At 41.1% G+C, this 15,079-nt stretch overlaps 1 protein-coding gene across 4 annotated transcripts in view; it reads left to right on the top strand.

Moving 5' to 3' along the window:
• Positions 1-15,079, top strand: part of XYLB (xylulokinase) — a 145,750-nt gene that overhangs the window by 9,219 nt on the left and 121,452 nt on the right. For 3 of the 4 annotated variants that reach the window (XM_061556964.1, XM_061556963.1, XM_061556962.1), the window contains 2 exons: positions 157-243; positions 3,641-3,769. In XM_061556964.1, the coding sequence (XP_061412948.1) occupies positions 157-243; positions 3,641-3,769 (216 nt within the window). Of the gene's footprint in view, positions 1-156; positions 244-3,636; positions 3,770-15,079 lie in introns of all 4 variants that reach the window. The other variant, XM_061556965.1, reaches the window with a different exon arrangement.

Genomic DNA, 15,079 nt, shown 5'->3' with positions numbered 1-15,079 from the left:
GAGAGATGGAGACGATGATGGGAACCCTTCATCCAGCAGTGGAGTGATCATGGCTGTTTGATGCTATAAATGCAATTGTGCCATTCTCATGACATTACACTGCAGTTTGATTATATAATGCCTTGTGCTTTTGCGCTCTCCAATGAATGAATGCAGCAACACGGTTCAGTGTACTGGCGACAGGGAGCTGGGGAAACCCTTCACAACGTCCCAGCCTCTAGCCCCCTCCACCTGACCTTGCAGGTAAGGCTGTGGTTATGGATGGGTCAATTCATGCCTAAAGGTGGCTCTTAAAGAGCTTAGCATGAGGCAGATCCCTCTGCTGCATTGTAATTAGTGCAATTGGACACCTTGCGGTTTCTCCTGTGGGTGCGCAAAGCAAGATACATTGACAGCTCGCGGTTAGTCAAGATACTTTAATGCGATTACAATCGCATTAAACTCAACTTAAGGATAATTATCCTTAAGTTGAGTTTCTATCATTGTTCTTTCATATTATTCCAGTCGAACATGTTTTTTTTTATTATATATACACATTTGCAAAGAGAATACCTGAAAAACAATGTAACTAAAAGTAGCTGATCCTGCTGGCGATGTGAAGTCCAAATGTATCTCGTCTCCATTGACATTCCAAAGCCATTTATGAACGTATCGACTGGATTAATAGCAAAAGCTGGAAAGGTCCTGGTCTAAAAGCGCTTGAGCAGCACTATGCATATGCCGAGTTGATCACAATTTCATTCAACATAATAGCATCGGCTTTATGGTGAAATTGCATGCAGAGCTCTGCTTTATATCAGCGTTTCCCTGCAATTTCAAGGTGTGGTCACAAGATGTCAACCATGGAGCACGGGAAGCACCATGAGTGAGGCATATTGGAATAGAGAATACTGTCCTGTATGTCAAACATGTGGCTACTGGGGAGTGGTGGCGTAGCAGTTATCACGCTGCGCTACGAACCCGGCAACCCAAGTTCGATTCCCACTGACGGCCTACACCAGTGAGAATGATCTGAACCGGCCCTGGACACTCCCCTAGGTCGACATAGCCCCAAATGAGTATCTAGCGTAGTGTGTTAACATCGCCACGAGGGAGACAAAGGCGGCCAGGCGTGGTGCTGGCCACCCACCCCCTCGTGTGCCGTGCCGGCCTTGTTAGGTGCTCGCTAACAGCGCTTGCCTCAACAGTCTGTTATAGGCTATAGGGAGGGAGGGGGGAAACATCTTTGTCCTTGTCTTCCTGTTTTCTTAGGGTGCCGTCGAAGTAAACATGAGACCCATAAATGTTTGTGCACACATATATGGATACGTTCAAATTATAAAAAAAAATACTATCGTTGAGTAATTCAGTTTAAATTATAAGAAAACCCATCCCAACAACAAATTAGTGTCTACTCAACAAATAGATTTAACAACACAGATGATGTGCATTGCATGTACAAAAGGTCTTAGTCTCATCCAGTTATTTTTGACATGTAAGGCTGAAACCCTTTTTTTACATGCAATGCACATCTTTATATGTTGTTCAAATTGTTTGAGTTCATCACCCTATGGGAGTTCCTCGCCAACTCTATTCCATCAGCATTTGTTCAAGATGGAAAACTGTCGACTGGTTTGTTTTTCTGACTTTCATCAGAAGAAGCAGCCTAGTTAAATAACATTCTCTTTTTGAGCAGTGCCGGTAACCTCACTGGCCATTAATTTCTGGCCAGATGAGAATCTAGATGCTCATTTTTCACGTGAACTACGAGTAAAAAACAGCCATTAGCTGCTATTTCACACTTTATGTAGCTATAAATGCTCCCACCAACATGATGGGAAGTGCCCCCCTATTTTAACTGGACGTATAAATGTGCTTCATGTTTTCGAAATCTGCAGTGCTTACTCACAAAATGTGCTGACTTCATCTTGTTGTAAAACAACTCTCTTGCAGTTTAATGTTTTTGTTTTTTTCAATATCACAAAGAAATATATTGATGGAAATCAGCAATTTTTTGAAATGGTAAAATTGTGCCAAATCTATACTTGAAAGACTTTATTTTACCTGCAAATCAATCATGTAAATGTTCTTGACAATATTGTTTATGTATAATACATCCAGGGGCGGTTTCTTCATTAGGGCGATTGGGCGACGCACCACCAATGTCATTCAACCACAGAGTCACGCTAGCCGTCACTGTGCCTCTGGATATAGTCCAATCAGCGTCATGTCACGTTCTGTGGAGTACCGCCTCTTTTTGGGCGATTTCACTCCGGCTGAGAATCGCCCAGAGTGTTCCCATAGACTTACATTCAAAGATGTTTTTTTTCGAACGGAGGGCGCTCCAATGCATTCTCTATGGCTTCCGGGAGGTCTCACACTAACGTGCTTACGTCATCATACGTAAGCACGTTTCAGTCAACAATTGTATTTGTTGCCACCTAGTGGAATCTTTAATAAAATAAACTTGAGTGGATTGTATTAATAGTGAGTATAGAAACAAACAAGATGTATTGTAAGAGTCACTTTATTTTTCATTAATATTAAAGAAGTGAAGTTGCCTTTACATGCTTAAGCTGTTAATTTATCCTTTGCATGGGTGGACCTTATCCTTATCAATCATCCAGACATTTGCCCCCCCCTGAGAGATTTTGCAGGAGCCGCCACTGAATACATCAGTCACTTGTTCTCGATCTAAAGCGTTTGCGGGAATTAAATCCAGCATGCGGAGGTTAGATTTGATGGTTCACACAGGGATGTGAGTCCTGAATCACGGGCTGCAGGAAGAGACATTATCACATGCGAGATGCCCACTCAGAGGTAATAACAAAGCAGTGGGGGCAATACTACAGATGGAAGAGAGATGTATCTGACCTGTCTGCAAAAAAAATTTTATGATTTGCTGTCTTGTGCTAGGACGTTCTACAGATATTTTGGTTTCTTCCAAAATGCTAAAAGATAGATAAAAGTAAAAATAAAATAATCAAAATAATTGACACAACACTGCATGCAGGCCTTTCCTTTAAAAGGCCTTAGGACTCATTGAGACGTTTTTGAGTAAATGCATTCAATGAGAAGCAGGCTGGATGGTGTTGTGGCAGTGTCTGAGCACAAATGCCATTTGGTGGTCAGTTCAGCCCATTCTTCCCTTCGTGGTTGATAAGATTGGAGTCACTTTGTGTGCAGTCAATAGTGATTGCACAATGGAAAGATAAACAATCTAAATAGGAATTCCCAATGCTGACTGATGATTGCAAATGGAGATGATCACGACCCAATGCTTTTTTTAAGCATGGAGACCCTTGACTTTTCAATAATATGAGAATGCAGTGAATTCCATTCCATAGTTTGCAAGGGCAACTTGGTTTCCTTTCGGCAGGTTAATACCCAGTATGTGCTTCATGCATGCTATAGTGACTCCACAGATATAAAACTTGGTAAACAATCAGCCTGATTATTAATCCATAAGTTGTACATCGCACAGGGGCAACTTCCTCAACCAAAATTGTTCCTCTACGCAAGTTTAGGACCATAAACCAATCCTGTCCGAACTCATATTTGGGGATATTTGAAGGTGAGGTCACATTGCCGGTTTCTCTGTCTTCATTGCCTCCCTCCACCACCCCCCCCCCCCTCCCCCTGGACTGTGCCTCTGAGGCAGGGGTGCTTCTCGCTGGACGAGGTGCCTGTGTGGATGGACTCGAGCACGGCCACTGAGTGCAGGCAGCTGGAGAAGGCTCTGGGTGGTGCTCAGTCCTTGGCGGACATCACAGGCTCTCGTGCCTACGAGGTAGAAGTTTGTGGTGGGGAGGGATCACTGGGGAGGTGGTGGCTTTGCTGGATGGTGTGTATGGTATCTTAGAATCAACGATTGTTGAAATTTGCTCATTTGTCCCACTCTGCGCACACGCGGTCGTTTGTGGAGGGAATGTTCACCGTTCACTTAATATAGATCGATTCTTGAACAGAGAAAATTGTTGTCATTCATTATCATTAAGATAAATTCTGAAGTAATCTTGACTTAAAGCTTTCGTGACTGCAGGAATTCATATTCTTGGGTCTTTCGGTAAAGTCACGTAGATAGGTTCAAAGAAAAGCATCAAAAATAACAAAAACTACGACGTTTTGATCGCAACGCAAGTGGTCGTCTTCAGGAAAAGGGGGGTTAGCTTCCAAGGGAAACTCTTTATAAGGGTTTGAAATGGGCATAGCTAAAATGTCAGCAGCCAATGATAATGTAAGTGTTCGGCAGCGAGCCCGGCTGTGGTTCGTTTTCCACCAATCAAAGGGCTGCCAGGTTAAAATTAGCATGTTAAAGAGAGATTAGCATGTTAATGGAAGATCACAGAGCCGCATCCAAGGAGTCGGCGCGTGAAGTGACTGTGAAAGCGCAAGTTTGAAATGGGCGTTAAGCACAACTAACATCGGACGGTGGTAGGATGGGAACATCATAGCCAATTATGACTTAAACTGGTTGATAACGTCCTTCCAATGATTGGTCAGCTTGTACCCATCTTCTCCTTTGAAATTGTGTCTGTGTCTAGATATATGGATGGCTTCATGAACGAATCTTTGTTGATAGCCATTGGGCTTGCAGAGTACCTTCGTCTTAGAGAAATCAATTTCGTGTGAGCCCACCGCATTAAAACAATGATCAGCCACGGCCGAGGTATTGGTCCTACCGTGTTTCAGATATGCCTTATGTTCCTGAACACGGTCCGAGACATGTCGCTGGGTTTCCCCAATGTAACTACTGCCGCAGGCACAGCTTAGTTTGTAGACACCGGGATATTGCATGTCAGGGATCACATCCTTCACAGATGGGATCAGATCACGAATGTTATGTACTGTGTTGAATCGCACTTGGATCTTGTGTTTGCTCATGATTTTGGAAATCTTTTTAGTGACCCCTGCTATGTATGGCAAGGTGATGGTTTTGTTTGGGTCCTCAGATGGTTATTTCCCAACGGTTTGGGTGATAGCTTTACAAATTGTGTAGTCTGAATATCAATTAATCTTGAGAGCTTGGTGTACGTGTTCCAGTTCACTGGCTAGGTGATGACGGTCGGAAATACATCGAGCTCCATGGTGTAGAGTTTTGATGAGGGAATTCTTCTGGGATGGATGCTGGTGGGAGTCAGGTTTTAGGTAGGCATCCGTATGGGTGGCTTTCCTGTAGACAGTGTCCCATTGAGCTATCTGGTCTCTTTTCGATTAAAACATCCAAGAATGGTAACTTGCCATCCTTTTCCACCCCTATGGTGAATTTGATGGCTGGGTGTATGGAACTGATGTGGTTGAGGAATTGGTTCAGAGCTGGTCGGCCATGTGGCCAGATGACGAACGTGTCATCTACGTACCTCTTCCACAAGGACGGACGTAGAGTGGATGCCTGGATGGCATTTGTCTCAAATTTGTCGATGAAAACATTGGCTACAACTGGAGATAAGGGGGGACCCATTGAGATACCTTCAACTTGTTTGTAGAATGTTCTATTCCAGGTGAAGTACGTGTTGGTGAGGCAGTGTCTCACGAGGGCCGGTACATCAGCATTCAGTCCTTGTTGAACCAAATCTTCAATAATTACAATGGTGTCAAGCACAGGAACTTTGGAAAACAAAGAGACCACATCGAAACTAACGAGCAAATCACCTGGAGATAGTGAGATGTCCTTAATTAATGATACCAAGTAAGCTGAGTTGAGTACAACTGAGGTGGTCTTACCAGTGAATGGTTGTAAGGTCTCAAACAGAAATCGGGCCAGTTTGTAGGTGGGTGAGTCATTGGTGGAGACGATAGGACGAAGGGGTGTCCCTTCTTTATGGATTTTTGGTAAGCCATACAATCTGGGTGGTCTAGCAGCAGAGGGTTTTAAGGAAAACCGCTTGATTAGTTCGATCAAAGATGTCGAATCAGTGATGATACTGTTGGTTTTCGTAACGAGGCGGTTGGTGGGATCTCTTTTAATTTTGGTATAGCTACCATCATTAAGTAGGTCCTGAATTTTTTTTTATTGTATGTGGTTTTGTCCATGATAACTGTGGCATTGCCCTTGTCGGCTGAGAGGATGACGATGTCATCTTTCTATCTTAATTGAGAAAGCTCAAAGCGCTCATCTTTACTGATGTTGCTAATAGGTGTCTTAGCGTTTTGAGGATTGCAGCTTCAAATCAAGATTGAACCACCTCTACGGGGAGGATTTCCACACAACTCAGACATGACTTAAACTGAGAAGATGGATGCTAAATTTAGCAATCTTTGGAAGAACGTTGATCAACCCAGTATAGTGTTAGCTGTTGGGTTGGTCGACTCTCTGAGTTGCATAACATTTCTAAGTTTGCTAAGTTTGACATTTTTTTTTCTCTCTATCACCTTGTACCCTCTGTAAATTTCACCCCCACCCTCTCGCCCGTTGCGGCAGCCCCTTCCCTCCCTCCCCCCCTCGGATTTGCTTGCAAATTCCATCCCTAGTCCCACTCACTTGCCCTTGGGTTGAGGCCCACCAGGCGTGTGTGGCCTGTGGTTTGCGGTGGCTCTCTCGCTACATTTCCTCCTGCCTCAGTAGTCCGCCTGCTGTGTTGTTTCACCTGAAGACGATGGCTTGTGTTGCTATCGAAACATCATGATTTATTAGTTATTTTTTTATCTATGTGACTTTACCGAAAGAACCAAAGAGTCAGGTAGATGGATTTAGAGAGGCTGTAATGCAGCATTGTTACGCTTTAATGATAGATTTGTGTCCTCACAAACGTGACACGGGGTCAGCTGCTGCAGCTTTGCAACTGCAGGAGACTCAGGGGAAAGGCTCTCCCACAAAACACCTTCACCAGCAACCTTAGCAGAGTGCAATGCCATTTGACTGAAACGTTAATGCCAATGTATCTTCGGCAGCTGAACACACTTTTTATTGCAGTCAGACATGATGACACATGCCTGTCGTCTGGCGCTTTAGCCATAGGGTTGGTAGATCACTCAGAATTCATCTGTATCTGATAAATCCACCTGTAGTGTTTGAAATGTAGCTTTAGAAGGCAGTATAGTAAGTAGTTTTCTGCCCAGTTTGGTGTGCAAGTTGTTGTCTCTGAGTACTCTGGTTACCTGCCACATTCAAATGCGGAAAAACTCTCACGAAGTGGGGCTCGAGTATTTGAACTTGGAACTCGGGAATAACCAGACGGTTTTCAAAAATCGGTAACAACAACAAAAAGTACTCTGACTCGAACGCTTTACGCGATAATTAAGCTGAGTACAATATGATAATGCCAATTCAAAAGGGTTATATTGTTTATGCACTCTATGTAAATCGGCGAACTTTTGCAATTGAATGCAGTGATCTTCCACATACATTGTTAGGGCTCTCGCTATCTGTTATTTATTTAATATTTCCTTACAAAAACCAATTCATAAGCCCATGAAAATCAGCCTGTTTTTTGGGTTTAACAATCAGACCTCCACCTCTGCATCACAGCAATGGTAAGTGACTTGGATTAAACTGTAGAGTGGTAGATTTTTTTTTGTCTTCCTAAATAAAAAATATGAAGTTGCAAATGCTCAGTTTTTTGTTATGATGTGTTCATTAAATGTGTTAGGTATTATATGTAATTATAAGTAAAGCTTAGAAGACAACCATGAATTAATTATGTGCAAGTTGCCAGACAACCCCATAACTAGAGAGGCTGTCACTTCAAATCTGTACTTCTTTGAGAGGTTTTAATAAAGAATTAAATGTCCATAAGCAGAACAAGTCTGATAAAGAGTCCTGGGGGGTTATTGATGTTTTTCTATGTAAACACATTAATTAGCTATTACAATGGTAATATAAAGAATGAACAGACATGAAAAAAATAATTGTACAACATATTCAAAGCAAGTATACTCTAGAGAAGAGCCACTGCTTAAAATCCTAGCCTTTTATATTTGTGTATTTATTTATCTTGCAAAGGCAACGTTAATGTCAAATGTGGTGAGTTTTTATTTGTGCTTTTCAAAGAGGTAGACACCCTGAATGCAGGAATTTTTTTTTCAAGAATCACCAGCAGTGAAAATGAGATAGTGGTTTTTGTATGAATGTAAATGGTGGTATAGAATCAGAAGTATGAAATGCAATATTGGATACATTTAATGCACAGTGCTCACAGACCCTATCTTTTGCACACGAAAGGTCCTGAACACATTCCGAGAAATCTATTTCGATTCGGAAAATTTTGTGAACACCGCACATTGAAAATATCCAGCCATTTTTAGGTTGCCTGTAGGTGTATTTATGAATTTGTCACAGTCCAGCATTGGAAGCTACGGATGTGCACTGTGTACAGAGTTGTGTGCTCTGTCACCATGACCCCCTATCCTAAGCCGTGCGGCTGGGGCGATTGTCGAGACTCCGTGAGCCGTTATTCAATAAGCTCGAATTCAATTCCAAGAAAGGTGCAACATGTTAGTCCTCCGACCTCTTAAGTGAGATGCAATGTGCATTTATAAATTGATTGCATCAGTTGTGTTAATTGTTATTGATTTCAAACGTTCATCCCCCTGATAAAGAAGTTATTTTCTTTATTCAAGTATCGGGGGCCTTGACTGGATGAGGAATGCACTGATTCAGTGGATAAATGTTTTTCTCTGCCTCCCACTGGAATCGTTCGTGGTGGCATCTATTAAAATAGCTAATTGAAGCTGTGCAATGGTCCCAATTAAGTTTCCAATAACAAGTAGCTGAGTGTCTCGGGAGGCTAAACTTCCCACCTGTATAGGAGCACTAGGCCAGGACCACTTTGATCTCTGGTTTTAATTCCAAGCTTCAAAGGCCCACTTGCTTAATTACCGCAAAAATGTATTTTTGTAGTTCATATGTGCGTCGACAAGTTTTGAGTACATAGTTTGCTGAAGCGTAAAGAGTGAATGACTCATTTGTACAGCTTAAGCGGAGCACTATTTAGTGGCTTTTAAGACAGAGTGTTGAAGCACATTTTACAGAGATCGTTGATGCAACTGTTATGCTTCGTTAGAAGATCCGGAGGAAAAAAAACTACAACTATTTAATTTCGTTAACAGGGCCTATATCACGAGTGGAATGCAGATTGTGAGCCTTAAATAGGAAGCAAACATTTTTTCTGTAAAAACATTAAAAACATTGTAATATATTTAGTGCCATATCAACATTGTGTTTGATCATGATTTGCCGAGTACCGTACAACTTAACCGTCATCAGTGGGGAAGAAAAGGGTGGCTGGACATGGGTAGTGGGTACATCCATCCCTCATGTGACAAGCTGACCATAATTGGCACTCACTAACGGTGCTTGTCCCAACAATATGTTAGACCGAACAGGATATCCTTGTTAACAATTGGTGATTTTGCAGTTTGTATTTGAAAGGAACACTCAGTTCTGCTCATATTATTGCCAAAATGTTAGAGCATCCAGATTGGATTGTTCGGATTGCAGCTTCAGCTTTTATGGAGAACCAGTGAGCAGGGTTTGCCGATGAAAATCTGTGGAGGGAGCTGAAGGTTCGAGTTGCCAAACGTCAGCCTCGAAATCTTAATGACTTGGAGAAGATCTGCAAAGAGGAGTGGGACAAAATCCCTCCTGAGATGTGTGCAAACCTGGTGGCCAACTACAAGAAACGTCTGACCTCTGTGATTGCCAACAAGGGTTTTGCCACCAAGTACTAAGTCATGTTTTGCAAAGGGGTCAAATACTTATTTCCCTCATTAAAATGCAAATCAATTTATAACATTTTTGACATGCGTTTTTCTGGATTTTGTTGTTTTTATTCTGTCTCTCACTGTTCAAATAAACCTACCATTACAATTATAGACTGATCATTTCTTTGTCAGTGGGCAAACGTACAAAATCAGCAGGGGATCAAATACTTTTTTCCCTCACTGTATATGTGTATACACATTAATCAGCCGTGCCATTTCTTTGAACAATGGGAAAAAATTAGTACGCATAAGTCCCATTAAAGTTACCCATGACAACAGTAAGATTCAGGATACAGGCATATATACCATAATATAAAAACAACGTGCTTGATGCTTCATTGGAAAGATCTTGAAGTGAAAGAGGAAAATGCTGCAAATGAGACAAGACAACATCTTGACCAATAATTTACCAACATTTTGGGGTTCATCATAGAGCGTTAAAGAGAGAGATGGCGAGTTGAAATCAGTTCAACAAATTGCATAGAAAAAATTGAAGTGAACGTTTTGCTGACCATTGAGATATATTGTTGAGATGAAATTGGAGAAACCTTATGTTTGTGAGTGGCCTTGAGGGTTTTTCTGTGGCTCAGCTCTGAATCACAAAGGTGAATTGTGCAGCTAACTGCACTCAGTTATTATGATATTGGCTTCAACTTTTCCTTGAATTTGTAGCGTATCTATTGGCTACACATTTTATTCGCTAACCCACTAATAACACTCGGCAGGCCTGATTTACTTACTGTTAGCCCCAGGTGTTATTTGCAAGGCATAATGAAGCAATTATTACATTATGCGTTTATTTATTTAAATGCTTGCTATTTTCTAAAGTCCTGTAATTATTTGGTTGCTGAAATTCTTCATTTGTACATTCCACTGCTCGGGAGATAATTCACTCTTGCCATTGTTAATTCAGAGTATTTTTGTAGTTTCCATCAAAGGTGAAAAACGTGTTTCCTGGTGCTTAATGATGGTGAGTATGTGCGCTGTAAAGGCTGCATCAAGACCTGCTTGGCTACATTTAATTAAGGGGAGAAAATGGAAAGAGAATTGTTGTCTTAATTCAACAGATTCATTGGCTTCTCCTGTGTTGCTTGATTTTTTGTGTTGCCGACAGATTGGTCCTGCCTAATTGGTTGGGGATAACCAAGGTGCACAGTAGGTGCTACAAGCATTCTTAACCGATTGTGAACGGTTAATGATCCAATAGTTAGCATTTTAGACGTATTAATTTCGGAGGTGCATACGTTTCATAGCATCTTTGGAGGGAAAAGGCGAAAGCAGAAGATGGGTTAGTGTATGTGGAGGATGCCAATCATGTCATGGCAGGATAGGTTAAAAACACGTGGAAGTTACGAATAGGGTGCGGCAGAAGATCGTTGTGGATGTAATAAGGAAGAGCAGGAGGAGCACGTCTGCAGGATTGAGAATGGTCGTTGACGTGGCACCCAGAGGGCAATGATCAAGGAGAATACCTCAAAGGCAGTTGCGAGTGTACTGTTAGATTAGATATTGGAGGCCAGGTGCCCCGAAGTCTCCTCTCTTGCAACTTCTCCATCCCAATACTCCACGCTGCCTCGTCTCTGACACCAGCAGAATTAACCTTCGCAAGCAAGCGATTTAGGCCGAGCCCGAAGGTTGCGGCAGTCGCCGAAGGAATGTAAACAAGTTGGCTAACCAGTCTGTGAAGAGGGTTGGAGGTTTAAACTGTACGGAAGGTGTGCACACGGAAATATCTAAATGTACATAAAAATGGACAAACTCATAAGGTGCACGCACTTGTACCCAATTTCATGTTCTTCTAATGCACGCACGAAACTTAGGTTGGTATGCTGTTTAACATAACATTAAAACAACTTTTTGTTGATATACATTTCATGGTGGGCATTGGTATCGGTAAGCTGTGTGGTAAGTTTTGTAGTGATTGGGTTTAGAGTTTCAAAGTTAAACACGTAGGCTTTCGCGACCAATATTATTCATAATAAAGGTTTTGGGTGAGATCGCGTTATTTATAAATGTGTCACAACCCTCCACCACCCGACACGGCCAATCAGTAAAAAATGTGTCACGTTGGTTCTTTCGGTAAAGTCACGTAGATAGAAAATTTATAGATCACGACATTATATTAACTTCTGAAATAACTTGAAAAGAATTCAAACTATAATCATTCATTATATTTCAGTGAGACTGATATGGCAGAAACTACTTCTGCTTGGTGGTATGTCCACAGCATCAACCCAACTCCATCTGTCCACCTCTTGTTTTCAGCTATAATCCTAAATATTCACTAAAAGCCAGTCAGCCAAAACGACGAGGTCTCTATTTCCTCTCGGTTGGCAGTAAAGACATCCTGCCGTTATCATTTTTGCATGAAGCCATTATCCATTGTTTAGGTGAATAGCATCGTGATGCCACATCACCCTGTAATATCACGACTGTGTCTGAGGTTGGCCTGGCTGTAATGGGTCCAATTATCTCACATATCTTTTTTAAATCCTTTATATTAAGTTCGCATGCTTGCTTGCTTGCTTGCGTGCTTGCTTGCTTACGACCGTGCAAATCTTTCGGTCGTTTTTTAACCCACTTTCCGTGATCCAATCGAGCTGACATTTTCCACACAGACTCGTTGTGCCAGACAATTAATGTTCGTGAAAAAAAATTCCCAAAATTGTACACTTTTTAGGCAAAAAAAAATTATTTTACATATATTCAAATAGAACGCATTCATCGCTTTGGCTGAACGTCAGAGTGTAAGAGCCCAGAGCGTAACCCCTCCACAGGCCGTGGCGGAGTAGCGCAGTTGGTAGCGCCCTCGCTTCCCATGCCAAAGGTCGCAGGATCGATCCCCGCGTCCTCCACAGGCGAATATATTTTTAAATCTTTTATATTAAGTTCGCTGCCACGCATATAAAGGATTTATAGTGAAAAACTTTGTTTTTACGGGTTATACTTATTACACTATGAAACCGAGCTGCACCGGGGCCGTACCAATCCAGCTCGGCGTGGCTCAGGATGCGTCGGATTGTTTTTCCACTGCAAAACCCAAGCCGTGTCAGTGGTATCACACGCAATCCACTAGTTTAGACACATTCATAATAAAGGTTTTTGGGTTAGATCGCGTAAGTATAAATGTGTCGAAACCCCCCACCACCCGACAAGGCCAATCAGTAAGGGATTTGTCACGTAAACAAAAAGACAGATAGTTATTACTTCAGCCCACCGGTGTGTTAAAGAGTGAATCCACAACATTTACAATTTGAGTATGACGTTTCGTTGGTAATTACATCCAGCATCATCGGGCGATTCTGTCAAATCGCCTGATGATGCTGAATTGGGTGCAGTTCTCACCATGATACAATGTTTTTACAGCATTTTTCATTTTACTTTTAGTACAAATTAGTTAATTTACTAACGAGTGTAACTGCCCACCATATAATGGGTTCATAAAAAATATTTAATGAAAAAAACTAATATTTAATTATTGTATTGAACTTATTTAATCAAACTTTTCTATATCACATTTGGTGTGAATTGATGATCATCTCCCAAAAGTTTTCCTTGAGATGGATTTTTTTGAATCAGCACTTTGCTGTTGGTTGCATTTTTTCATCTTGACAAAGTAACACTAAGATGTCCATGGGGAAAAAAACAGGTTCGTTGAGATGAAATCCAACATACTCAGAAGTTTGTCCTTGTGGCTTATTGACATTGATAGCAAATGCAGGAATGGTTGGAAACTGTCTTCGCTTAAAAGTAAATGCAAAAATCACGTAAGATGGTGCTAGATAAATTCTGGGAATGAAGACCATGAACCACGATTGGATTCTGAAATGTATTATAAGTATCAACTTACTGGATTTCGTATTGATGTGAATACAACAAATATAACTTCATAAACCAGAAGGACAGGTCAGTGTTCAATAATTTTTGCAAAAAATGTGAGCAGAAGGTTGCTTTTACAAAAAATAAATTTGCACTCGGTTACAATAACTTACTGGATTCTGAATTGATGTGAATTCGAAGACAGTTACTATTTATTATGGATCGGAAGGGGAGACGAATGTTAACAAATAAAAAGTGATTCTACTTATTAACATTTCTATTCTGTGTCTAAAAAATTAAGTTTTGTCACACACATGAACTGAATTGATTATTTATTATTATTCTGTAATGGTGTGCAAAACGCAAAGACAAATTACAAAAACCGGTGCGCACTTGGCTATTATCAAAAGCTGCGCTGGTATATTTTTTGAGAAAATTTATTATTTTTGTAACAAACTAATAATTAGTTAACATTTGAATAAGCCTTTTATGAAAAAAATAATTTGCATGAAAATCCAGGTAGACTACCCAGCGTTACACACAGCGTACAGTTTCAGGTGTTAGACCCCAATCACCAAAACCATATGTATAACACATTTTTGGTTATTGAAAGGTTTGTCTGGTTAGGTAAATATTCATATGCCAATTTTAAAACTTTTCATAAGGAAACATGTTTAAAGTGTCATTTTCATCATGCCCATTGCTGTAAAGTGCAGCCTCCAAAATCTTGTCCATTCTGTCTCTCCAGCCTCTGCGCACTATAAAGAAGGGTCATTGTCAGACAAATGGCATGTTTTTTTTCTTTTTAAGGCCCCGGTCTTATTCCTGAATGTGTTGACCTTTAGACATGCTGACTACTTGACCTACTTGTAAAGGAAATGATTGCGTTTTGTATTTAGGCAATATAAACAATGTAAGCAATGTAATTCATTTAATTATATACTCATTATTTCCTTCCTGTTCCATTGTTTGGATGCATATGTGGAGCAATTCTTCATTATACCTGCAAGGCCAGCGATAAAGTATGTCATAGCATTGAGTATAAATTTAGCGAAAATCATTGATGTTTTGTGGTGCTTATATGATACAAACAGTCCTTTAAATGAACTGAAATTATTACGATGAACTATTCAAATATTATCCTTTCATTTTGGGATAAATATTTTCTTTCATTGCAAGCACTCATTTATAACTCAACTAATTTTCATTCCATTGAAATGCATTCTCTTTTCCAAATGCGTGACTGACTTGGACACGCAAGTTCTTGGGGGCAATTCTTTGATTAAATCGAGCACCCTTTGCACAATACACACCCTACGCTGCTACACACTCTTCTCTCTCTCGTGTATACACAACTCAAGTAAGTTGCTAGCCTATACGCAACGCTAGCCGCCTGACACTGACGGCGCTGAACCGAGACAGCGACGATGGCGAAGATCTTCAACAGCAACAACGGGGATCCCACTCCAAACGACAGCCCCGAGGTCCCATCCCGGGGCCCTTCTTATACCGTCAGCGTGGCCTGGCTCCGCCCCGGCCACGCCCCCCTTCTGGAATCTACTAGCGGGTTTTCGATGTG

The sequence above is a fragment of the Lethenteron reissneri genome, chromosome 23 (assembly GCF_015708825.2).
Source record: "Lethenteron reissneri isolate LAM-NWPU_2019-01 chromosome 23, ASM1570882v1, whole genome shotgun sequence".
Classification (NCBI taxonomy): Eukaryota; Metazoa; Chordata; class Hyperoartia; order Petromyzontiformes; family Petromyzontidae; genus Lethenteron; species Lethenteron reissneri.
Note: the sequence above shows the minus strand (reverse complement) of the source record. Positions and strands in the feature narration are given on the sequence as shown.